At 37.4% G+C, this 27,715-nt stretch overlaps 1 protein-coding gene across 1 annotated transcript in view; it reads left to right on the plus strand.

Annotated features, from left to right (window-relative positions):
* LOC135227091 (nephrin-like) overlaps positions 1 to 25,185 on the plus strand; it is a 391,371-nt gene extending 366,186 nt beyond the window's left edge. The window contains exons 16-24 of the mRNA XM_064266942.1: positions 623 to 768; positions 3,904 to 4,079; positions 4,667 to 4,831; positions 5,106 to 5,219; positions 12,184 to 12,328; positions 14,341 to 14,499; positions 22,088 to 22,230; positions 23,034 to 23,751; positions 23,926 to 25,185. Of these exons, the coding sequence (XP_064123012.1) occupies positions 623 to 768; positions 3,904 to 4,079; positions 4,667 to 4,831; positions 5,106 to 5,219; positions 12,184 to 12,328; positions 14,341 to 14,499; positions 22,088 to 22,230; positions 23,034 to 23,751; positions 23,926 to 24,698 (2,539 nt within the window). The 3' untranslated portion in view covers positions 24,699 to 25,185. The remainder of the gene's footprint in view (positions 1 to 622; positions 769 to 3,903; positions 4,080 to 4,666; positions 4,832 to 5,105; positions 5,220 to 12,183; positions 12,329 to 14,340; positions 14,500 to 22,087; positions 22,231 to 23,033; positions 23,752 to 23,925) is intronic.
* The last annotated feature ends 2,530 nt before the right edge of the window (positions 25,186 to 27,715 follow it).

Here is a 27,715-nt window from a genome sequence, read left to right on the forward strand (position 1 = left end):
TACTCGACAGAAATGTATATGGACGGAATGAAAGACTTGGTCGTCAAGCTTGTTGAAAAATAATTTGGAAAGGGTTGCTAGATGTTGATTTAATAGACTGTAAATGTCAGCTTCTCTGCTATCACATTTTGTTAAAGATAACTATAATGTACAGATATGATGTGAGAGTGTCATGATGACGCTAGAAATAAGATAATTTGGTGGATAACAACTTATCTAACCTTCAGGCTTCATCCCCGATTCCACGTCGTCCCTTCTTAAGAATGTATAAATTTCATTCAAAATGCTGAAGATGAAATGCTTTATAATTTAAAAGGTTTACTCGTTGGTTTATGTAGAGAGTAATTAATGGTATTCATAGCCTTGATCATTTGCTGGCCTGTTGATGTTAATTCTTGTCCTTGTTTTAATGCCCATTTTAATGATTACAGCTAGGCCTAGACGCTTAGATATTTTTATAAGAATTTATTGTTATTTTATAAGAATTTATTGTTATTTATTGTCTTGTCGATGCTGCTATTCGCCTGTTTTATGTGTTCTTCTCGCTCATTTATCGTCCTGTTGATTCTGCTTCTTGGCCCTGTTTTGACGCCCATTTTAATGCCCATTTTAATCATTACAGCTCTGCCCAGACGCTCAGCACTGGCCTGGGCATTGCCCGCCTCGTGATCAACTCCGCCAGGCCCACAGACACGGGCGTGTACCTCTGCCAGGCATCCAACGTTGTCTCCACCGCCCCTGCAATCAAGACGAAGATCATAGTCACGCGTGAGTATCTGTCTCTCTGTTTGTCTGTCTCTCTGTCTCTCTGTCGCTCTTTCTGTCTGTCTGTCTCTCTGTTTCTCTGTCTGTCTGTTTGTCTGTCTGTCTCTCTGTTTGTCTGTCTCTTTGTCTGTCTGTTTCTCTGTCTGTCTGTCTGTCTGTATCACTGTCTCTCTGTCCTGTCTGTTTTCTCTGTCTGTCTGCTGTCTGTCTTCGTCTCTCTTCTGTCCTGTCTCTTCTGTCCTGTCTCTTCTGTCTATCTCTCTGGCTCTCCTGTCTCTCTTCCTCGTCTTACTGTCTGCCTCTTCTGTCTGTCTCTCTGTCTGTCTATCTCTCTGGCTGTCTGTCTCTCTGTCTCTCTTTCTGTCTGCCTCTCTGTTCTCTCTCTCTGTCTGTCTGTCTGTCTCTCTGTCTCTCTGTCGATCAGGACGATCTTGCTCTGTGGCATTTGCATAATAGGATTTTCTGGACTGGGGGGAAGGGAAGGGGGGAAGGCGGTCACTCAAATTCACTTATTTCGGGCGCCGTCGTTGTAAGAATAAGAAGGCTCCTCTACTCTTTAGTTCTTGAGTGTTATTCGGCCTGTGTGGATTCAGTTCTCTTTGATTGCTTGTAATTGATTGAATTTTTTGTGCTTTCGCATCAAAACGTTGCTTTGTGGAAATGTCCTCTCTTTAAGAAAAAAACATTCAGTAGCCAAGTCAGTAACTATTTGACCTCAGTTCAGTTACAGTAAATTCATTTGTTCAGATCAGAGAGTTTACACCATAGTTCATATTTCAGTATCAAAATAAAGCTTGTTTTTCTTATATAATATAATACAAACCTGTAATGTCTCAAGATTTAATGATCGATTCATTGTAATAAATAGTTTTGCGTTACTGACTTCTTTCAAATTTTGCAAATGGCTGAAAAAATCTTTGTCATTCCTGCTTCAGCCATTAAATAATTTATTTAATGGCTAAAACAGGAATGACAAAGATTTTCAGAAAACTATTGGTTTACAAAATACCGAGCTTTCTTCTATATATAAACTTCCTTGTATATAACTGATTTTTACAAGGCCAATACAGGACCTAATTTAATTTTTGACATTAATAGAATCTTAAGAAAAGTGAAGATCATCACTCTTTGTAACTCACTGAAGAAATAAGAGTATCGAGCTGTCACCGGGTCACACCTTTGTCCTGTCCAGTTTAAAGAATTACTGGAATTGTAATGTCATGCAAAATTTATTACAGAGAAGGGCTTTCATGTCCTTCTTGCTTAACTTCCTACTTAAATTCATACTGTAATTCTGGTATATTTATTACCTCCCCACCTCTACTTTCTGACTGTGATTATGATGTTTATGCAACATTAAGAATTTCAGGATGTCTGATTTCGCTTGTCCTTTTCTGAATCTTCAGCAAACCGGTTTAAACTGCCTCATTTTAGTTTTTCTGTAAAGGAAAACTATCGCGCCGGCTTCGTCTGTCTGTTCGCCCTCAGATCATAAAAACTACTGACGCTAGAGGGCTGCAAATTAGTATGTTGATCATCCACCCTCCAATCATCAAACATACAAAATTGCAGCCTCCTAGCCTCAGTAGTTTTTATTTTATTAAAGGTTAAAGTTAGTCATGGCCGTGCGTCTGGTAACGCTTGTAGGACAGGCCACCACCGGGCAGTGGCAGAAAGCTTCATGGCCCGCGGCTCATGCAACATTATGCATTGTACAGAAAACTCGATTGCCCCGAAGAAACTTCTTCACATTTTTTTATGTTTTCTATTGAAAATGAGATTAAGAAGGAAAGTTATGGCATTGTTTTGTAACCGATTGTTTATTTTATTCTCATTACAATTTTAAAGCAATAAAGTAACGTGTTACAATCGCAAGTTTAAGTGCTCCTTCGCACGACGAGGATAAATGACTTCGACAGCAATGTCACTTCCAGTTCGGGTGTCCCCAAACTCCTGCCATTATATAACTTGCGCATAATTGCACAGCAAAGCGAGTTCGAAATATCCACCGCTCGCAAAAATTAGTCGATTGCCATTGCTTGGCCTTTCGTCCCAAGACAGAATGGTCCTTCAATGGCCACAGATTGCTACGGCGTGCGCAGGACCCACTTTCAAGCAGCGCTTATGAAAGCAATTTATGTGCTTGACTCACGAAAGCGCCGCTAAATATTAGACGAGTTCGTACTCGGATGGTTTTACGTATTGATGATTACGAATTCGCAAGAAAGAGAATGCCTGCGTATATAGTGCTGTATTTTTATCCATATGTCTTTTCCAGAATATGTTCCGTAGCCGCTGAGGTAAAAGTTATGAAAGTTCCTCGTCTCTACGTGAATTATTAAAGCACTAGTGTAATCCATACCGTGAAATATGACTGTGATATGCCTTACTGCGCATTGGTTGAAATAAACCATTACCAAAACTGACAGTTCATCTTTCTGTTTTATGTTTTTTTTAACATATTGCAATATATTGATTGAAAATTACACCAGAATATTTACCTTGTGTGTGTGTGTGTGAGTTTGTTTTTTTTTATTTGCATAGTATATACTAAATATTTCTTAGACCTCTCATACTTTTCTGTAAATGGACGTTTGCCAAAAATATTTGGCAAACGTTCATTTACAGAAAAGTAAAAACGTTTGTTTCTGAATAACTTACAATTTTGTGTTTATCCGTTTTTTTATTACTATAAGTTACAACCATTCAGCTTTAAAAGAACATTGCAATCCGTATGTTAGCTTGAAAAATACCTTGACACTGATCAAAGGAAAATGTTAAATGGGAACATGTTCAGCCAGGTACAACATAGTGTTGCAAAACGTACGTATATATGGATTCAAATTACACTTAGTGTGATAAAGCTTCTGGTTGGGGTTTAACAGCGAAGTAGCCTTTGATGCCAAGAGAACAGAGCACTAATACTTCCAATTAAAGTAGTTTTCTTAGTACTTTTCCTTAAGTGTTCAAAATCCAACGTGCCAAGTTTTTTTTTTTTTTTTTTTTTTGTTTTTTTTTTTTTTATTTAATTTAACTGTTACTAGAGCATTCAAACTTCAACGCGATATATTTGTGTATTCAACTAAGAGTCCGAAGGAACGTCTCTGATTGCTTCTTATCTCCTATTGTCAACCCCAGAACCTGTCAGGGTGGCCAAAGAAGTCGCTGGTTGGAGCGGATCGTGGGCGCCCGTGGGTGGAAGTGGGCGACTCGTGTGTCGAGTAAGAGCTGCTCCGGTTCCCTCCTTTTCTTGGAGCACACAAGACGGCCACATCATCCAGAACAACGAGAAGTACACGATTCACGAGCCTCAGGTAACAAGGCAGTAGGAAATGCATTCCCAACTGGCATTAAAAAAGATGAATTGTTGTTATCGTTTGCTTAGATTTCATTATGCTGAGTATTGTAAATATGTCGTGTGAAATTTTGCGATATTTAGTTTATCCTTGATGGTTGTTGTCATTCGGAAAAGTTGCATTATTTTCACTGTTTACATTTTATTTTTCTAAGAAGATCTGTAAATCTGTCATGCGAAGCTCATGCTTTTTGTTTCCATTTATAGATGCATCGAGTAAGTGTCCGCATTATTAGTATGCAAACAAAATTTTGTACTATTCTGAAACCTGATCGTAGATATTGAAGACCATAGTTTTTATAATAGTCAAGCAATAATAATTTAATCCTTGTGTTGTTTCTTATCCCATCATCTAATTCAGAGATTAATGCCTGACTGAAGAAACAAAATTTTTGCTACTCTGAAACCTAACCTCAGATATTGAACACCGTAGTATTTATAATAGTGAAGCAATAATAATTTAATCCTTGTGTTTTTTCTTATCCCATCATTTAATTCCCGTTGGAAAAAGTATAGTTCAACTTTTTATTGGTTTTCCTTCCGTAGCTTGTAGATGGATTGGTGTTATGGGCGAGTGTGTTCGAGATCCGCCAAGTGACAAGAACTGATTACGTCTCCTATCGATGCACGGCCACCAATGCCTTAGGAACCGATAAAGCTGACATTGCTCTCAATCCACCTGCTCGTCCGCTTCCTCCCACAAACTTTTCTGTAAGTATTCGAGTCACTTTCTGAATCATTTGATTTATTTTGTTTGATTTCCCGTTTGTGGTTTCCAGTTGTGCAGCTGTTCAACATCTTGAGATAATTGATTCAGTTCAAATATAGCCCACTTTCGTAGCTACTGGGTTTGGGTACATTTTCCTTAAACTCGCAGCCAGAAGTCACAGGGACCTTCTGATGATATCTGGGATGGAAGACTCATATCCCTGCCTTTCCCTTTTACAGTTTAACCCATATTCTGTTTCGGTTTGTTTGCAAACAGATCATCAATATCACTGCAAGTTCAGTGTCGCTTGCTTGGGCCCCCAACTTTGATGGCGGACTTCCCAGAGGCTACACCATACAGTATTGGATCAGTGGCACTTTAAATCACAAGGTAAGCATTTCCTCCTTTCCTCCTTGGGTACCAGGATGGTAGTTATCTCGTTTCCAGGGTTCTCCGATAGGGAATTGTTTTGAATTATAATTACGTTTTTTTAAAACTCACTTTAAACATTGAATAATAAGAGAATATAGCTAATGCAACCTTAAACGTTTAATTATAAGAGAGTGTAACTAATGCAGCGGCACATATTTCACTCGACCTTTTTTCATAAATCAAATTGATTTCATGCCCAGGAAAGATTACTCCTGCGCAGGAAAAAAAATATTGTTTTATTGCCAAGAAAGATTTCCACCATTATCGTATTACGTAATAGATCTGAGATTTTTTTGTATATCCTTCGAGAAATATTATCGCTAATATGCCTCCTATTTTATCAATGTGAAGGATTGTCTCGAGGATAGAAGTGATTTTGTGAACGCTAACTTTGACCTATACAGTTTCAACTTATATTTGTTTGTCTTTAAAAAAAAAAGAAAATGAAAAATAAAAAACTTTTTGGCCTGAGGGGTTGACAGCCCACCTTCGTTTGTCTTCAAAAGAAGAAAAAAATTGTTTTTCCGCTCAAGAAAACTGTCCACTCACTCGGGCACGTGCTTCAAATGAAGAATTGTCTTATGCTGTGAAAGCGGCGCAATACTGACTCGTTTTGCAGAAAGTCAATTTTTTAGAAAGGAAAGTTTCTAGATAAGTCGTCATGTTTCTAGATGACTTTTTTTCTAAATAACTATCATTCGTTTGTACTTCAGTATTGTAAAAAATATATTCCATTTCAATATAAGGATAAATTATATTGATATTTATGATAATGACGCTACTACGTCATTTCATGGGAGAATTCCAGTCAAGATTTTTAGTTGGTAAATAAAAATTTAACGCAGAGAAATGGGAATGAATACACAGACAGATTCCTTTCGCAAGCAACGAATCGAACAACGCCATCATATATAGTCAGCCTCTGATGAAACAAATCGGGAGAAGTAAGCTGTTTCTCTTCTCTTTTCCGAACCAATACTTTTGTGCACCAAGAATGTTTATCCCTTCTCTTGAGAGACGAATAAGGAAACTGTGGACTGTTTGAAGTCTTGTTGTTACTTCCCACTGATTCGTTTTATTAGCAGGAAGATGATGCGGCTAGAGATATGTGTGGAGTGTTTACTTTTACAGTAGATGATTGAGTTTTATTATTCGTGTCAACATTCGTGATTTATTTAGTATAAGCTACTGATTCTTTACATTTTCAGCCGCAAACTCTTCCAATTAGAATGATCCCAGATTTCCTTTTAGGTGTTACTTCGTTAATGTGATGATAGTGCCGTGATGCTATGAAATTCGTTGAGGTTGCTTTTTTGTTTCGTAGGATTGCCGTATTGAGTAAGGTCATTCTCCTTTCTGCCCATAGTGGTCCTCAGATTTCATTGAAAAGCAAACATGCATTGGACTCTGGAATCTTATTTATCCATCAAAATTCTTCAGGATTTCACCTATTCTAGCAGTTTTACACCTTATCACCCCATAGTGAAATTCAAACTTCTTTTAAAAGAAAGATAGTATAGCGTTTAAATTCACTCTGTTCTTAGGTCTGATGAATGCATCAGGAACTATCAGGCAGCTTTAGCCTTATCACTCCCCTGTCAGTGAATCTTCTCGCTGGCGTATTGTGGGATTTGATATTTATTGAACGGTGGAATTAGTTATATATTGAGCTATCGGCTCTTCTTCCCACAGCGCCACAACCCCTCCACCCCCGCCGCCGCGCCCGGTGTAGTACTTCTGAATCAGCGGCGGCGTCCAGACCACGGGTCGGTGGTCGCTTTCACCGATATCATAAACTCTGTCATCGTAAATCGGGGAGATTACTCCCGAAAATGAAAAATCGGTCCGTGAAAGAACATTAGGTGCCACAAGATCGTTCCGTTTGGCATATTAGGGTGATGGAAGACCTCGGGAAGCAGAAAGCGCGAAGTTCCCGTCGGGGGATGTAGGGTGAAAGTAATAGTGATGATGGTGATAATTCCGTGAAAGAGAGAGAGAGAGAGAGAGAGAGAGAGAGAGAGAGAGGGGATGTATAAATACAGCTTGAATCAAGATTGGATTCACAAGCTGATTTCTCTCTCTCTCTCTCTAATAGTGATGATGATGATGATAATTCCGTGAGAGAGAGAGAAGAGAGAGAGAGAGAGAGAGAGAGAGAGAGAGAGAGAGAGAGTGTTTAAATACAGCTTGAATCAAGATTGGATTCACAAGCTGATCTCTCTCTCTCTCTCTCTCTCTCTCTCGTCTTCTTCTCGCTCTCCTTCCTTTCTTTCTTTCTTGTTCCTTCCTTGTTCTCGGAGAGAAGTCTGCTTCATTAAATCAGTAGCATTCTTCTTAGAGAAGCAGTATGCACAAAATTCAAATTAGCACTCTTTTGATTTTCACATGTTAAGATGTACTGATGCATAAATCAGGCACTAGAACCAATTCATTAAGTAAATCCGCAATAAAATAAAAAAAGAAATGCTCCCTTGCTCCTACTAAATAGTAAATTGGATTAAATAGACGCGTCACTGCCGACTTGTGAACGACTGTAATTAAGCTAGAAGAGGAAAATGTCGCTTTTCAGTCACAATTGGTCATAAATGAACGTGTGGGATGTTTATATGTCAAAGTCATGCAACTCAAATTATGAGTACAGGCAAAGCAAAACGCACGCACGCATACAATCATTAGCATTTAATATAATACGTGCTTAAAAGTTTTTGTTATTTGAACACAAAAACACACACACACAAACATATATTTATACGTGTATATATATATATATATATATATATATATATGTTTGTGTGTGTGTGTATTAGCATGTAAACCTACTAGAGGTTACAGTATTTATATCATTGATGTTTAGTATCAAAGATCTTAAACTTCGATTTACATTAAGGAGAATACCGTGGTTAACGCACACAAATTATGAGACGGTAAGGGTAGCGTAAGTGACCAAGCTAATCTTTCCAGACTATTTTAATCTACTCCTAATAAATACCGATTACCCACATCTAAATTAAACAACGTAAGCCGGTTAATTCCTCAGTGTATCATTCAAGTAGAAAGCACCTTTTATTAGTATTTCTCTTCTTCTTATATACCTGTTTCCTATACGCGTTCAAAAGAATGTCGGATTTGGATGAACGCACACATACAGAGAGCGTTTAAAAGCATTACGGATAGGATTTCGTAGCATTCTACCTGCTTGATGTAGTTATAAAAGGTGAACAATTTTGCTGTTGGTATTTTCTAATGAGCCATTGTTAAATAAAAGTGTTCCAACAATATTGAAATTGGCCATGATTTAGGGGCTGCGTGACGTACGTATGTAAGCATCGTTATATCTTTTCCCACTGGGAACACTGTTGTGCCTTAAAAACAACTACCCTGGCTTGGGAATACGCACTTGAGAGCCTTATTTTGTGGTTGGTAAGCCTACACTGAATGGGAAAAGCCGCTTACCCTCGTTTTCATTTGACCTGATCTACAGTAAGATGTGGCAGATTTGTCCAAGGTCTCTGCAACAACTTTATGGGTTTTTGTAGTATAAAATAAATGCTTATGAGTCGCAACATCTTGAATAAACCCTACGTTCGTTTTTCAAGAAGTCTGATTAGAAAAATTTTTAATTTCGATTAGTCTTGGAGGCCTAGTCTATGGTCTGTTAAACCAATGATATTCAAATAGCTTCATGGTTGGAATCAGATGGAGGTATTGCTAGCAGATGCATGACTAAGATTGACCTTGAATCCTTACAGAGAGGTTTCTTTAAAAACCAGTGTGATTTACCGAAAATACATTCGATACAGTCAGTTTCTAACACAAGTTTACAAGTAAGTTCGGTACTACAACATTCAGTTCAGTCATTGAATTCATTTTAAACGCGCAGAGGATACCCAACCATATAGAGTAGTACAAACTGATGTCCAAGGAAATGATCTCTATTACAAGGAAGAGCTTCATTTTTACTGGGTTCTCGCAGTTGTCGATTCATATCGCTAAGACTTTGTTAATCCCCTTCCATCTGAGATGGTCAGAGGTATTAGAGGCAGTGCCACCAGCATCAATTTAATTAGAAGTATCTGAGTTTTAGCAATACAATATCCGCATTCACTTTTTTGTAGATGATTTCTCTTTTCGATGGAAATTGGCAATAATAGTGGAAAAGCTGTTGATTGTGTGAGTGTTTTTATGTGGGTTTTAAAATAGTTGGTGTGGATACGCTACAAATAAAGATACGTAAATTTAGAACAGATAATTCACCATCTTTTGATCCCATTGTTCATATTCGGCAGAACAAATTGATTATTTAAAAATTTGGTTTTTTTTTTCTACCATCACGACTACTAAACCAACTGACGCTATCGGCTGAACAAAGGCATTAACATCACACCGAGTTGATTTTACTTCAGATATCTCGAAAGATTTAGTTATTCAATAAATTGAAGGCAAGGAACACATTTAATTTTATAGCTGGAACATTACTCTCAGAAATCACGGTTTTTGTAAACATAACATACTTGATTCCCTGACTCGTCATACGGATTCTAGGTAACATGGCGAATATTGCACACTTGACTTATGAAGCGAAAGCTGTCACAAGAATAGTTCTACTCGTCTTTTTTGTTTACTATCTCTCATAGCTCGTAGGTTTTAATAGTAAAAGGATTGTTGGTAATATCATGAAATATGCACTCAGCAGTGAAGGGTCGAGTGATTGCAGTGGACCTGAAAGGGATGGAGTAGATCCTGTATGCTGCAGAATATTCAAAATGGGGGTAGCGCCGTTATTGCGCCTCACATTAATTAGCTTCTTTTTTTTCTTTTTTTTTTTAAAGAACGTCCGTCCCTTCAACCCTTACCTGCAACCCCTTTCTTTTTACTGTACCTCCTTTCATATTCTCTTTCTAACGTCTTCCATCTCACCCTCTCCTAACAATTGCTTCGTAGTGCAACTGCTTTGAGGTTTTCCTCCAGTAACACTCTTTAAAAGCTTTTTTCTCTTTAATTTCCCTTGCCTTACTAAATGACCTCATAGGTCCCAGTGCCCGGACTTGGGCATAAGTTTTATACTCTCATTGCAAAATTCGTTTCGTACACAAAAAAACAATACTTGATATTTTACAGTTAACCAAAACTGCAGTTATTTACGAACCATCATGGTAAACGAACTGTACAAAAACACACACACACACACAATAATATAAAGTAACCGAAATTGCTATAATTTTTTTTTAATAAATCTTAGACGGCCCTCGCAACATACTGGAATCTTTAAAGCAAGACATTCTCTTATTGAACGCTGCGTTCAGTGAGCCATCCGTATCGTTGGCCAAGGTTGGTCCAGGTGTGTACCGTACCTGTACCGTGCATAGCGGTCGTTTGTAAACGACCAGAAAATGCCATACGGACGAGGGAGAATGGTCGTCGCGTGCTGGTCGATACCCACTTCGCAAGTGTCTTATTCCTCTGTAAATACACTTTTCATCATTTCTTGATTTTTCATTATTCCATTCCCATCTTTCTGCGTTATTTGCTTGGTGCCACAAGTCAGAGAATTATAGACTACAGAAGCATTTTTCAGGTATATTGAAAAGGCTGTTCTTTTTCTAATTTAGACGGATGTATCATCACTGTCTCTCATTACTTTTCCACTTGGAGTTTCATGACTGTATATTTTTTTTAATGATAGATATGCGTTTAATGCAAATGAATGTGATTTTACGTGAATGATCTGTAAAGACATTCTTGCATTATTCAGCAATACCATGGCATTAACTTTGTTCTGTATCCATGACTTATAATTTTAACATAGCTGTACATATACTGTTTTTTTCATCATGCAGTTGATTAAGAATTACTCTTTAAAAAAATACCTATAGTAACATGAGTCCTGAAATGAGACGCAAATCCACAGTTATGTGTGGGTACAAATATATTTGTGGAAAATAGATTTGTTTAAATATATTTGTAAAACAAATTGATTAATTTTCAAATATATTCGGAAAAATATATTTATTTCTAAGTATATTTATAAAAAATAGATTGATAATTAAACATTTATAATAATAATTTTTAATATATTCTTTAAAAGATAGATTGAGTTTTAAATATATTTGTAAAAGAATATTGATTTTTAGATATATTTTTAAATTATGTATTTTTAAATATAATTGTTAAAAATAGATCGAGTTTTAAATATATGTATAAGAAATAGATTTATTTTTGAATGTATTTGTAAAAAAAAAATTTTTGATTTTTAAATACTTTTGTAAAGAAATAAATTCCTAAATTTTTTTTTAAAACCCATTTATTTTCAAATATATTTATACCCATACATAACCTTGGATCTGTTTCATCAATAACCTTTTAGTATGCATCCTAAAATAAGCAAAATATCAGGATATTTCTTGCAATTTGACTTTTCCTTCCCTTTTCTTAAATTGATATTTCCTTTCTGATTTTGAATTATGTTTTTCTTCCTGTTTCTCAAATTAATTATTCCTTTCTAATTTTAAATTATATTTTCCTTTCTGATTTTGAATTAACGTTTCCTTTTTGTCTCTCAAATTAATTTTTCCTTTCTAATCTTAAATTATGTTTTCCTTTCTTATTTTAAATCAACCTGTTCTTTCTGTATATTGAATTAATTTTTCCTTTCCATTTTTAAATTATGTTTTCCTTTCTAATTTTAAACCAACGTTTCCTTTCTGTTTCTCAAATTAATTTTTCCTTTCTGATTTTGAATTATGTTTTCCTTTCTTATTTTAAATCAACCTGTTCTTTCTGTATCTTGAATTAATTTTTCCTTTCCAATCTTAAATTATGTTTTCCTTTCTGATTTGGAATCAACGTTTCCTTTCTGTATCATGAATTAAGTTTTCCTTCCTGATTTCATATTAACGTTACCTTTCTTTTTTCTTCCCACCAGACCGTCGAAATCACCGGAGGGAACACGGCTGGAACCACCGTGGCCGAGCTGGTGCCGGGCACCGAGTACTTCTTCACGATTCGGTCGGAGAATGACCAGGGCATGTCGGACTACATCACTCCTTCCTTGGTGGCACATACGCGAGGTCAGTCCGACGATGCTTATTGTTGATATTTAGGTTAAAAGTCTTTTGTTTTTAAAACTGTGTATGTTAGGTATGGTTTTCTTGTATAAATATAAATATATATATATATATATATATATATATATATATATATATATATATATATATATGATGATATTATATATATACATATATACACACATGGATATATATATATATATATATATATATATATATATATATATATATATATATATATATATATATATATATATATATGCCCCAAATATATACCTCCAAATCTGAGAGCCTGATATCATCGACAGCAATAAATGGAGACGATTTTCACCTGAAACGCATGAACGGTCTCTACCCAACGCCCGCGAGGAGAGAAATTCAGCAATATAGTTGTTAATTTTAAAAGAATCCCCATTAATTTTTTAAAATGGCCATATTTTGTAATGAAATTAACAAGTTGAAATAAATTATATTTTTTCTCGGCGGATTTTTTTTTTTTTTTTTTTTTTGCAGGGTGATTCAGTGCAGTTGACAAGAGAATAATGACAAATAAATAATAAATGCTTCATTTCGCATAAAATACATTGGGGTTAATTTCATACATAGAGGCAAATGTATCGGTTGATTGGCTAATTGGTTTTTCATAAAGTGGCGTCGCAACAATCAGGAAAGATCATGGACGCCTGAAATAAAGAAATCAATATATTTTTTTATTTTTAAAGTAAACATAGAACGTAGAAACCTGCATCCTAAAACGTTCATCTCGACCATAACACCTGAATTTAAATAAGTTCTATTGGAAAATTCAAACCACATAACGTGAAGTAATTGAATTTTCATTTTAAAGGGCAAAATCGCAATATTCTTCAATATTCCTTTCTTCGTTGCGTTTTTATAAAACTTTATTTTACAAACTTGTATTTCCTCGGTCACTAGAAAGTGTTCACGATGTGCGTCAAACTTCTTTTTGCCTGTGTATTTTTATTAAACTATTTATACAGAATTTCTTGCACGCACTCGTTTACTAGATATTGTTCATGATGTGCGCCAAACCTCCTTTTGCCGTTATATTTTATCAAACTATTGATATAGAATTGCTTTTACTCACCCCTGTTACCAGATGGTGTTCACGATGTACGTCAAAATTCCTTTCGTAGTTTGTAACTAAACCCGGCGGAAACTGTTCGCGAAGTCAACTGAAACATACTATGTACAATTTCTTTCCTTCCGGGACGCTACATTATCCACCGCGCTTTCCACGGGCGTCACTCCCAGAATTGATTAGGCCTCAGAGTACCTTAAACGGGACATAATGTCCTCTTCATAAAGCGGATTAATCATAATGAGCCCGGCAAAATGAGAATTAATGAGACAGCGAAATGGGTAGACTAATTTGAAATATATTTGCGTATCTCATCTCTGACAAGAATGTTGTGTGAGCGGTTTTAATTTTGAGAGGCGTGGCTTCCTCCTGGGGGATTGAGGAGGGCCCCTTTGTTTTATGTTTATGGGAGGACGCTGAATGTGTGCTTATGTGTGTGTGTGTGTGTGTGTGTGTATGATGGTTTTCAATTGTTTATTATCCTAAGCTTGTCTTTGCGTTCCATACTCTGAAACAATAGTATTGCATTGAAATGTGATGATTTTGGGGGGAATTAATGTAACTGGTTTTTAATGGCTAACTTCAGTAATCATGGAATATGTCTCTCTTTATTTAAATGCAAAAACTTCCCTTCTGTCATGTTCCAGTGTTTATGGGAATACGTTGTCTGTGTGTGTGTGTTTGTGTGTACGTGTATGAATGTGTATGATGTGTTTCAGTTCTGTAGGATTATACGCTTTTGTGTCTTATACTAAAATACAGCAATACCGTATTTCAATGTAAAGATTTCTCGACTTAATGCAACAGAATTTGTATGATTTTTCCACATAGATCATAGAACAACCCTCCCTCCCCCCTACCCCACCCCCATCTCTCTTGAAAACCTGAACCTATCTTTCACCTTATTCGGAAGGACCATCGGGCGACGCCAGTACCATGGTAGGGAACACCTCTCGAGTCCCTCGCCTCATCCTCCTCATAATGACCCTCACCGGAGCCGCCCTTCTGGTCCTCAACATCGCCATCATTGCCTGCTTCGTCAGAAGAAGGACTATGAATAGGAACGCCTCGGGTGAGTGACCATCCTTTTGTGTTTGGATTGGCGGGGAACATGAGAGCAGTGAGTCAATATCATTGTCTTTGATGTTTCCTTTTCAGGAACCCGGTCGCGGTGAGAGAGAGAGAGAGAGAGAGAGGAGAGAGAGGAGATAGAGAGAGAGAGAGAGAGAGAGAGAGAGAGAGAGTATGTAGTTAGCAGTTTGCTTGTTTCTTCTTCGGAAGGGATGCAATCATGGAGTGCGTCTCGAGACTTCATGATTTTGGGATTTTTTTTTTTAATGAAAATTTCAAATAGTCGTTTACGTCCTTTCTTTTTCGATAGATTTCCAATTATTTTTATTATTATTATTATTATTATGATTATTATTATTATTATTATTATTATTATTATATTTTTATTATTATTATTGTTGTTGTTGTTGTTGTTGTTATTGTTGTCATTATTATTATTATTATTATTATTATTATTATTATTATTATTATTATTATTATTATTATTATTATTATTCAGAAGATAAACCCCTTCTTCATATTCGATAAACTTAAATGTGCCTTTGACTTGACTTGAAAGCTTCCACAGAGAATGGTGGACATTTATTAATAATAATAATAATAATAATAATAGTTATTATTATTATTATTATATTATTATTATTATTTTTTTTATTTTTTTTTTTTTTTTTTTTTTTTTTTTTTTTTTTTTTGCTCTATCACAGTCCTCCAATTCGACTGGGTGGTATTTATAGTGTGGGGTTCCGGGTTGCATCCTGCCTCCTTAGGAGTCCATCACTTTTCTTACTATGTGTGCCGTTTCTAGGATCACACTCTTCTGCATGAGACCTGGAGCTACTTCAGCCTCTAGTTTTTTCTAGATTCCTTTTCAGGGATCTTGGGATCGTGCCTAGTGCTCTATGATTATGGGTACGATTTCCACTGGCATATCCCATATCCTTCTTATTTCTATTTTCAGATCTTGATACTTATCCATTTTTTCCCTCTCTTTCTCTCAACTCTGGTGTCCCATGGTACTGCGACATCAATGGGTGATAACTTTTCTTCTTGACTTTGTCAATCAACGTCACGTCTGGTCTATTTGCACGTATCACCCTATCCGTTCTGATACCATAGTCCCAGAGGATCTTTGCCTGATCGTTTTCTATCACTCCCTCAGGTTGGTGCTCGTACCAACTTATTACTGCAAGGTAGCTGATGTTTCTTGCACAGGCTCCAGTGGAGGGCTTTTGCCACTGAATCATGCCTCTTTTTGTACTGGTTCTGTGCAAGTGCCGGGCATTCACTTGCTATGTGGTTTATGGTTTCATTTTTCGTATTGCACTTCCTACATATGGGAGAGATGTTATTTCCGTCTATCGTACTTTGAACATATCTGGTTCTTAGGGCCTGATCTTGTGCCGCTGTTATCATTCCTTCAGTTTCCTTCTTTAGCTCTCCCCTCTGTAGCCATTGCCAATTGTCATCGCTGGCTAGTTCTTTAGTCTGTCTCATGTATTGTCCGTGCATTGGTTTGTTGTGACAGTCCTCTGTTCTTTCTGTCTTTCTCCTGTCTCTGTATATTTTTCTGGGTCTTCGTCTACTTTATTAGTCCTTCTTCCCATGCACTCTTTAGCCACTCGTCTTCACTGGTTTTCAGATATTGCCCCAGTGCTCTGTTTTCAATGTTGACGCAGTCCTCTATACTTAGTAGTCCTCTCCCTCCTTCCTTTCGTGTTATGTATAGTCTGTCCGTATTTGCTCTTGGGTGTAGTGCCTTGTGTATTGTCATTTGTTTCCTGGTTTTCTGATCTATGCTGCGGAGAGTTCTGCCTTCGTCCATTCCACTATTCCTGCGCTGTATCTGATTACTGGCACTGCCCATGTGTTTATGGCTTTTATCATATTTCCGGCGTTGAGTTTTGACTTGAGTATCGCCTTGAGTCTCTGCATATATTCTTTCCTGATCGTGTCCTTCATCACTTGGTGTTTTATATCTCCTCCTTCCATTATTCCCAGGTATTTGTATCCTGTCTCATCTATGTGTTTGATGTTGCTCCCATCTGGTAGCTTTATCCCTTCAGTTCTCGTTACTTTGCCTTTTTGTATGTTGACTAAGGCGCATTTTTCTATTCCAAACTCCATTCTGATGTCCCCAGATACAATCCTTACAGTCTGGATTAGGGTATCTATTTCCTTGATGCTCTTACCATACAGCTTGATGTCGTCCATGAACATCAGATGGTTGATTTTGTTGCCTCTTTTCTTGAGTTGGTACCCGGCATCCATCTTCTGTAGTACTTTTGTCATGGGAATCATGGCTACTACGAAGAGTAGTGGGGACAGTGAGTCGCCCTGGAAGATCCTCTCCTGATATTAACCTCTGCTAGTCTTATTCCAGAGCTTGTAAGTATTGTATTCCAGTTGCACATTGTATTTTTGAGGAAGCTGATGGTATTTTCCTCTGCCCCATATATTTCAGGCATTCTATTAGCCATGTGTGTGGTATCATGTCGAAGGCTTTCTTATAGTCTATCCATGCCATGCTTAGGTTGGTTTTCCTTCTCCTACTGTTCTTCATTACCATTTTGTCTATCAGGAGCTGGTCTTTTGTGCCCCTACACTTCCTTCTGCAGCCTTTCTGTTGGTAGGGGATGGTGTTTTGTCTCCTCTAGGTAGTTGTATAGCCTTTCACTGATGATACCTGTTAGTAACTTCCACATTATTGGTAGGCAGGTGATAGGCCTGTAGTTACTGGCTATATTTCCCTTACTCTTGTCTTTTTGTACTAAGGATGTTCTTCCTGTGGTCATCCATTTGGGTGCTTGGTGATTTGAGATACAATGCTGGAGTTGTTCTGCTATTCGTGGGTGTAGGGCCTTGAAGTTTTTGAGCCAGTATCCATGGACTTCATCGGGACCTGGGGTTTTCCAGTTCGGTATTTTCTTAGTTGGTGTCTGACTGTGTCTGTCGTGATCTCCGTGAATCTTTGTTTTATTCTCCCTGTTTCTTCTTCCTTTGACTTCCTGGAGCCATGTTGCATGTTTGTTGTGTGATACCGGATTGCTCCATATGTTTTCCCAGAGTCTCTTGCTTGGTTCGGCTTCAGGAATTTCTGGGTGGTTGTCTTCCCCTCTTAGTTGGCTGTATAGTCTTTTCTGGTTGGTTCCGAATAGTTTGTTCTGTTGGTATCCCTTATTCCTGTTCATGTACCGTTGGATCTTGTGTGCTTTGGCCTTAAGCCTCTGTTTTACATCTTCTATTGTGTTGTTTAGTCCCCTCTCTTGTACTTTGTATTTCTCGTTGAGTTCCTCCCTGGTTTTCTTGCTTCTTAGCCTTTTTCTGCCATCTCTTTCAGTTTTTTTCAGTAGTTGTAAGAAGTGCTGAATGATCCTCAAGGATCCCAGCAGTTGGTCTAAACGTTTAATTCATGTATATTTACTGATATACTGTTGGCGGCACTACTGCTTACAGTAGTATTTACTACGCTAGCACTGATACCCCATCCACATCTATGTATCGTTCCGCCATTCATAAAGTCTTTGGGTTTCAGAGCCGATGGCATCTCTGTCTGGTGGATGGGCGGGGCAACATTTAGTCAAGAGGTGTTTGTTTACCTTGCTTACGTAATGAATGTTTTTCGACTCTTGGCTCGTAATCATTGGCCGTGGCGTCGGCTAGTTGATTTTTACTCTATAAAAATCAAAACCAACGGGTTTAGGTTATTGATAATGCTGACAAAATTTGTGTGTGGTTGTAAAATATACAAATGTCAACTTTCAGCTACATCCGATGCTTTGACAAGGAGCAAAGTCCAAAAAACCGTGTTACAGAGACCCTGAATCTCATAGTAGTAAGTTGATTTCTCTGAGTAAGTGAAAATGTTATGTTTGAACCCCGTAGAGTTAGTCAATTATTCTTTATGTCAAGAATACCCCTGCTGACCCCCTTATATAAATCCCGAAGGACTCCACACTAGCCGCAGTACCTCCAGCCCCCTCTACAAAATCAATGCAGTTGCAGCAGCATTAACCTTTAAAAAGACTATATTATTATTATTATTATTATTATTTTTTTTTTTTTTTTTTTTTTTTTTCTCTCTATCACAGTCCTCCAATTTCTTCATATGGAGCGAGCCTAAAAAGACCAATGACTTGAAATTCATACTTCCAGAGAAGATGGTATTATTATTATTATTATTATTATTATTATTATTATTATTATTATTATTATTTTGGCCTGTCACAGTCATCCTATTCGACTGGGTGGTTTTTATAGTGTGGGGTTTCGGGTTGCATCCTGCCTCCTTAGGAATCCATCACTTTTCTCACTATGTGCGCTGTTTTTAGTAGCGCACTCCTCTGCTTGAGTCCTGGAGCTGCTTCGACATCTACTATGAGATTCAGGGCCTCTGTAACACGGTTTTTTCGCAATAACTTTTTATCTATGCATTTCATAAATATAACGCTTATTCAGAATACATATTATATCAACACAAATTTTGAGTGTATTCTGCACTACGTAGGTTGAATAAATTTGGTACTTATAATGTAAAAGTGACCTTTTTTGAAGACGGGCCAACTTACTCAGAGAAAAGGTTTCGAACGCACTCGTTACGTAACTTATGACATCATTTCTTCCCTCTTTCTCGATGGATGATTGGCTATACGTAACGAAGGCTAAACCTCTGGCAACAATGACATACAAATTTAAATACAAGCAAAGCAGTACACCTTTCTGAACTCTGGAACCTCCCCACTGATAATTGTCATAATGAACAAACCAACAAAATATGTTAATAAATACAAAAACACTTCGATTTTTAGTCTAACTCCCAAAATAAGTTTCCAAAGAAAGTACAGTCTACTTTATAGGTCACAATCAGATTGACAAGATGTAGGGAATAGTTGGTAATTGCCAAAACATAGTAGACAAGATGATTTGATAACTGCTATATCCAATGTCAAGCAATTTTTATTTATTGGCTATCTACCTATTTACTGAAAAAAATAGCCGGTACCGTATATTGGCTTTAAACCTTCACCAATAATTATCGTCAGAATGGTGACTTCATGAGGCTCCACCCACTTTCGCCTCGTTATAATTCAGGATAACACTGAAGGCTACCATGGGCATTGTTGGATTAGAAAATTTAACTTCTGGCTATAAAAACTAATTTCTCGAGTAGTTGTAAGAAGTGCTAAATGATCCTCAAGGATCATCCCAGCAGTTGGTTTAAACGTTTAATTCATGTATATTACTGCTATACTGTTGCGGCACTACTGCTACAGTAGTATTACTACGCTAGCACCACATCTATGTATCGTTCCGCCATTCATAAAGTCTTTGGGTTTCAGAGCCGATGGCCAATTTCTGTCTGGTGGATGGGCGGGGCAACATTTAGTCAGGTGTTTGTTTACCTGCTTACGTAATGAATGTTTTTCGACTCTTGGCTCGTAATCATTGGCCATGGCGTCGGCTAGTTCATTTTTACTCTATAAAAATCAAAACTATCGGGTTTAGGTTATTGACAATGCTGACAAAATTTGTGTGTGTTGTAAAATATACATATGTCAACTTTCAGCTACATCCGATGCTTTGACAAGGAGCAAAGTCCAAAAAACCGTGTTACGAAACCATGAATCTCATAGTAGTTTTTACCAGGTTCCTTTTCAGGGATCTTGCGAACTTGCCTATTATTATTATTATTATTATTATTATTATTATTATTATTATTATTATTATTATTATTATTATTATTGTTGTTGTTGTTGTTGTTGATGTTGTTGTTGTTGTTGTTGTTGTTGTTGTTTTTGTTGTTGTTATTGTTGTTGTTGAAAAAGCCTAAAGGGCGCCATTGACTTGACATGAAAGCTTCCAAAGAATAGGGCGTTTATTGACGGATGCCATCCTCATCGACCAATAAAATCCCTAGCTCTGTTTTGTGGAAATAGGATCTGTGTTTTAGTGTCCTACTTAATGAAACTCTCTCATGGTGGAAAAAATAATGAAACCTACATAAAGTCGCCGAGGGTTTTTTTTTCGAGCAGAACCAACAAAAGAGAAGGCGTAAGAGGATTTCGTCGTTCTCAATCCCCTCGATAACTAATGGACTTATTGGACGTCAGGGATTAACATCAGCTGGTATCTGTCATGGATTAAATCTCCGGATTTGGCGACTACACTCGTAACTACCAATAACACCGTTGTTGTCGAAGATTAAGCCAGCCTTGTGCTGGCACGGGCTCTTGCTTCCTAGAGCCGCCCACCGTAATTTAACACCGCATATGGTTAGCCATCCGGAGCTTTAAAGGGAATGAAAAGTTTGAGAAGGTCTTGTCTACCGCAGCTCCAAAGGCTGTTTCGCCCCCGTTATGAAACTCAGTCTTTTGTTTTCTGCTTTATCTTCAGTAGTTTCGCTATGTAAGGAAACGTGACCTTCCTCTTGGCCTCTGTGTGGTATTCATCGTTTCCTGCCTGTGGGGATATCAGTAGATTTTAATCCTCTCTTTCCTGGGTTTCAAATTGAGGGCTGTATATGTCTCCTACTTCATTGACAGTTTTTAAATCTGCTCCTGCGAGGGTATTTTTGTCTTTGCCGCGTCGTCTATTAATACATTTTTTTTCGTATGGGACTACATTGCTTTTATGTAAAGCAGAATTTGGGGAGGGTCCTTTTACTGCCACGGTGTTAAGGTCTATAACGTTTCCAACTTTTTTTCCAGAGGAAATAGACATTTTTAAGGGGAAATATCAATACCGGGTCCCGTTCGGGTATTGAATGTTCTCGGCGTTTTCAGAATTCGAAGTTTATGGCAATACTTTTTTTTTTTATTTGAGGAAATTCATTGAGTAGGCAATCGCATTCTATAGAGTTTTTTTTTTTTTTTTTTGTTTTTTTTTTTTTTTTTTTCTGTGATTTGGTCGAGTGCTTTTACAGCGCGTGGTTTTGTATGGGCTTTAAATCTCCCGAAATGAAATTCAGCTTACGTCGGACCACGACAGAAAATTAAAAAGGGAGGATTTACATTGACGGTCTTTCAATTTTAATTGTTTTCAGACTGCTGATGAGATTGTGTGTGTGTGTGTGTGTGTGTGTGTGTGTGTGTGTGCTTTGTAATGTTTTGTCTGCATTCTGTTTTGCTTTCTTAGCCATAGTTCCGCTGTATATTTATGATTGTTTCAATAATCTTTCAGTGTTTCATCTCGATTTTCATGGTGCTTCAAAGTGTGAGGATTTACATTAACATTTTTTTTTTTTCAAAACTTGGGATTAAATTCTATATGTACTAATGTTTTGTCTGCATTCTGTTTTGTTTTCTTATCCATAGTTCCAGTGTAATTGTTCATGATTATTTTATTAAACTTTCAGTGTTTCATCTTTTTTTAATAATGTATTAAAATTTTTGGATTTACTTGGACGATCTCTTATTTTCAATTGTTTCAAAACTTTGGATTAGATTCTATGTGTAACGATGTTTCTTTTGCATTCTGATTTTTTTAGCCATACTTCCATCGTAGTTGTTTATGATTATTATAAACAATTCTTTATTACTTCATCTCAATATAAGTAGTGCATGGAATCACTGATTTTCTTCTTATTGTTGTAGCATCCTCGTCAACAAAGACTGTGGCGCTGGATGCTTACGGTGCCACACCAGCATCGACTCCTGGCACTAATCACAATGAGGTTCTCCTTTCGCTAACCACTATCAATGCCAACAATCTCACTTCTACACCACCCGGATGTAAGGTACGTCTCTCTCTCTCTCTCTCTCTCTCTCTCTCTCTCTCTCTCTCTCTCTCTCGTATTACTGGCAAAAACAGTTTCTTTTTTACGTCGTCATTGCTATTCCTCGAGATTTTTAATCAGCATTTTGTTCCTCAGTCACCTTCCGATGAAATACAGATATTCGCGACATTTTCGTTATGATCGTGGAAACTGGCTCTCGATTTCATGCTTTCCATGTCACCTTTGCTTTTAAAGATGAGTGATCATTTACGTGGTTCATAGTTTTCCGTGTTTATTAGATAATGGAGAGTATATTAAAGAATAATGCCACATCCATATGAAGGTGCTCAAATTTAATTTCTTTAGACTCTAGATTCATCTGTAATTTTTGTTGGCTTTCTGCAGTGTGGTTTTATTCATTTTCGATTTTGGTGTATTTGCTAGTAGTTGGTTTCAAATGTTTTTAATCAGTCAGTGTTTTCCATCTCTTTTTTTTATATAAGTCAGTGCAAACATTGACGAATGAATCATAATTTTTCTTCAAATTCGCAAGTTTGTTTTACTCTGATTACATATTTTTGAATAGTTTAGATTCTTCTGTTCTTACCTGTTGTCGCCTAACTTTTTTCAATCTTTATTCAGATAGTACCAATATAATTAAATGTTTTACTGTCAGTGGCTTCTGTTTTATGAAAACATTAAGTCATAATATCTCACGTTTTATGCAAATGAGGCAGAAGATTCCGAAAACAAAACGATAATTTTTCCACTTTTTATCTCAAATATTCAAAAGTGATTTTAATATCTCCGTTTCCATTCGGCAGGATGAAGAGCAGACAAACGTGGATGAATGTGACAGAGCGCTGATGGTGACCCCCAACATTTCCAACTCCAGGACTCACCTCAACACCCTTCAGAATGGCGGTGTCACCAGATCAAACAGCTCTAACTCACGCAATGGCTCGCTGCTAGTCCGCAACAACAGTCTGAACCCCCAGAACAGCGGCACGCAGAACCAGAACGGCGGCATTCCTTCGCAGCAGCAGCAACAGCAGCAGCAGCAGCAGCTCATTGGCAGTAATGGCTCTCCCTCGGGCGGAAGCCCCTTGCCCCAAAATGGCAGACTCTTGAACCCAGACAACAACAAGAGTACGATCCAGCCTCCGACGAATCCCGAAGTCTGCTCTTTGAATTCAAGCACCTACGACTCCCAGCCTCCTTTGCAGCCCCTCCAGAGGAAGAACTCGGCAACTTACCCCTCAGATGACCAGATCTCCCTCGCTTCTTATCACAGCAACCACTCTCGCACTTACTCCCAAGGCTACGTCCGTCCGTTACCCCCTGCAGGTTGCCCCCACCACCCACCAAGATCTCAACAGCCACCTTCTTACCAGCCGAGTCCGCAGCTCTACCAGCAGCAAGACCCACAGCACCAGACGATCCAAGGACCCCCAGCTTACAGCAGCCTGAACCCTTCAGGCCTCTATAGTCTCAGCAGTGAATATTACGATACACGATGTAACCAGTCTTCCTTTTCATCAGGTAAGATGAGTGAAACAGGGCTGCTGCTGAGAGTCCTGGAATTTTCAGACGAAATGATGCATTTGATGGTTATCTTATCAATTTCATTCCGCCGTAGAAGTGAATAATGAAACGTAGTAGACTTACATCTGTTGAATCATTATATTCTCTCTTTAATTGAGTTTTGATTTTTAGGTACCCCTATGGGTTATGCTACTCTTGGACCTCGTAGTCGCAGGCCACAGCCGTCGCAGTTTGCGACCCTTCAGAGACCCAGGTCCTCCCGGGCCCAAAATCACAGCTTGAGTCACGTCCGACAAGGAGGAAGTTTCGATGGGGAATGTTGTCAGCAGCAGCAGCAGCAGCAGCGGCCGCAGGAGGAGGAGGGGGGGGACCGCCTCAGCCTGTCAGTGTGCGGGTCTCCTTCTGATCCCCGCCAGGCACAGCAGGACAACCCCCGGAGGAGCAGCTTCCACGGGCCACTTCGCAGAGAATCCCCACACTTCGATCCTGCAAGGCAGATGCAGCACATGCGCCTCCAACAGCATCAGCAACAACATCAGCAGGCACAACAGCAGCAACAGCAGCTACAGCCGCTCCACCAACAGCAACAGCAGGAGAACAACGGACCCTCAGGGTATAACAAAAGACACCACCAAGAGGTGTCCAGAAGCAGCATGGTCAATTTGGGAAGGGACAGTAACGAAACGAGTGGCCCAAATGTGCTGACCCAGGGGAATGTCAACGGATCTCACAGGGACCTGACCATGTCAGATGGAAATCAGAGTCCCTCCCGGGGAAGTCCTGTGAGGAAAGGAAGCATTCACACTCCTACAGACTCGGTTTCAGGACGGCCTCGATTCCCACACGATTACGTTCGTCAAGGATCCACCAAATCGAGGAGTTCATCGCGCGGGGCTAAAGACCAGCAGTTGAACGATGCCATGAGTGATAAAAATCAAAGATAAATTGCATTCGGGTTTGGACCACAAGCAGGTAACCTTTCAGTTGGTATACTAACAATTAATACTGTAATAGAATACTAATGACTAAGAGCTACTGTATTTCTTTAGCTATGATCACTGTGTTATATTGTACTCAAATTAGATACAACAGCTCAGACAACCTCAATGTATTACTAACTGTTGCTTTTGGTTGAAATGTAGTGGGAAACTAACAGTCTTGATTGCATGGCCATACGCAGAGGAATTCTTTAGTAATAATTTCACCTATGACATTCACTGAGATTTATTCGTAATGTCCTGTCAAGGATAGAGTTTTTTGTACATTTATAGAAGTGTCGATTCAACTTTCAATTACTATAACAAGACATGGCATTAGGCCTTCAATACAGGAGAACAGAGCGGAAAAATACCGTAGATAATATTTTTCGAGAAATACAGAATTTAAATTTTTTCAGTGACTCAATATTCTTCCGCCGTGAAGATCAGAAAAAGCAGAATATTAATTAATATACATATATATATATATATATATATATATATATAGATATATATATATAAATATATATATTATATATATATATATATATCACCTTTATAGAGAACGTGCTTAAGCAATGCAAAATATCTCTTAAATTGGAATCAAAGATTGATCGATTTATGGCTACTAAAACTGGGGTCACATCATGGAGGTTATTGACACGAGACCTCAATTTTCTGCGGTCGTATATAAATCAAATCTCCGGGTATTGTCAATCACACGAAAAACTCTGAAACGAGACACATTAACTGGACTTCACAATTTTGTATATATTGTGTTTTGAGTATAGTGTTGACTTTCCTTCAGTGAAACTGTCGCATCTTTATGGTGATGGGAAAGGCTTCTTGTATATTCATGCAACACTCAATGAGTTTGATTTTCTTTTGAAGTGATGCTATGGCCTTTGCACGTGTGGTGGTATTACTTGTGAGCTTTTCTCGGTTATCCAGGTTTAGAATAACTTTTAATTAATCAGATCGTTTCCTCATATCTACGGAAGATGATCTCTGGCCCTGTGAGGTTGAAGAGGCGCGACTTTTATAACAGTCAAGAGGGAAAAAAATAAAAACTTGAGAACTTATTTGCTGTGATACTCGGATATGAAACAAGGTCTTTAGGCTATAAACATTTTTGGAAAGATTTCCTCTTTTTTTTTTTCTTTGCTGGAGAGTATCTGTGAAATACAGGGAAGATATGCGTCTGTCTGTCAAATGCTTCAAGAAGTTTTTTTATTTTTTTCTTAGATTTTTTTTTCATTTTGGAAATAAGGCAAGTCACTCCAGCTTGCCTTTTCCAGGCTGATGAATTCGGTTGCTTTGGCAGGTGTGTTTAGATGAAGCTTCTGATGAAACGTACAGCGTGAGTTTGCATTAATCTTTAAAAGTTAACAAATGACAGTTAGGAGAAGTAAATTGTCAGTGCATTTCCATCACTGATCAGTGTTAAGATGCTGTTTACAGCAAAGAAGAATAGTGATTAATACACTGGTAAATAGTCCTCTGTTTTCACATGGCTCTAACTTTAATTCCCTTCCTAGTGACCACAGTCATCCTCTCATGTATACGGAGCTTCTGCATTCCACGCCGCAGTTTTCCAGAAGTGTAATTAAAGCGGAACACTTAGAAGGTCTGTTTCCCTGTATTTCATAAATACTGAGTTTCACTGTACGATTACCCACCGTAGCTTTTAGCGTAAGGGAGCTGTTGTTATCATAACCTGTCCATTTGTCGTTTATTTGTGATAGGAACCAGCAATTGCTACTTTCATATCATTAGCTTAGACATAAGCCCATATGTACATAGCGCACACGTCTGACTGATATATCAACCTTGTGTGTGGTCGTCGCAAGCGATTTGTGTATTTAGCCATTTCAGATCCTGTTGAGATATGGGAAGCGGGAATACATAGAGCCTCTCAAATGATATGAACACCTTGGTCTCGCTCGGAACTAAAAAGTATTTCAGTCGTGCTGTGTTGATACCCTTGCTCAGACCTGTATTATTATTATTATTATTATTATTATTATTATTATTATTATTATTATTATTATTATTATTATTATTATTATTATTATTCGGCCAGCTCTTAGCAGATAATTATTAGCCTTGACGAAAATATGGATTGAAAAGACATTAGATAGAATCAGTATCACTGATGCTGCCATTCTTTTCTACAGAACATATTATTATTATTATTATTATTATTATTATTATTATTATTATTATTATTACTTATTATTACTACTTACTTACTTACTTACTTGACTTACTTACTTACTTACTTACTTACTACTTACTTACTTACTTACTACTTAGTTACTTACTTATTTACTTACTTACTTCCTTTCAGTATATGAACTTATTCAGACTCATCCAAGATTGAATAAATTATATTTATGATGATGAGTATAAAAACAAAATTTTTTTATAGAATACAACTTGTCCCACATGACCTTTCAATAATGAGAATATATTGCTGTGGGATATAGATGGCGGGGTGGGGGTTGCTAGGAATTACATGTAAATCTCTGATATTTATGATAGTCCTTAATTTGTGTATTTCATATTTTCAATCTGGATTCCATCTAGATATACGCTGGTATGGAAGGAAACACGTACGTCATATTGCTGAAGAATCAGTCATGACTTATTTTTGCCTGGAAGCAGCATATATGAAAAAATTTAGTTTCTGTATTAACTAAATTATGAAATAATAAATGTAAAAAAACAGCTTCTATATTAACTGAATTATGAAACAATAAATTTAAAAACCAGCTTCTACATTAACTAAATTATGAATAAAATTAAAAAATACAAGCTTCTATATCAATTAAGTTATGAAATAATAAATCTAAAAAACAGGCTTCTGTATTAAATAAATTGTGAAACGATGAATTTAAGATAACTTCTATATTAACTAAATTATGAAATAAATAAAAAAACAAGCTTCTATATAAACTAAATTATTAAATAATTTTAAAAAC

This window comes from Macrobrachium nipponense, chromosome 15, assembly GCF_015104395.2.
Source record: "Macrobrachium nipponense isolate FS-2020 chromosome 15, ASM1510439v2, whole genome shotgun sequence".
NCBI lineage: Eukaryota > Metazoa > Arthropoda > Malacostraca > Decapoda > Palaemonidae > Macrobrachium > Macrobrachium nipponense.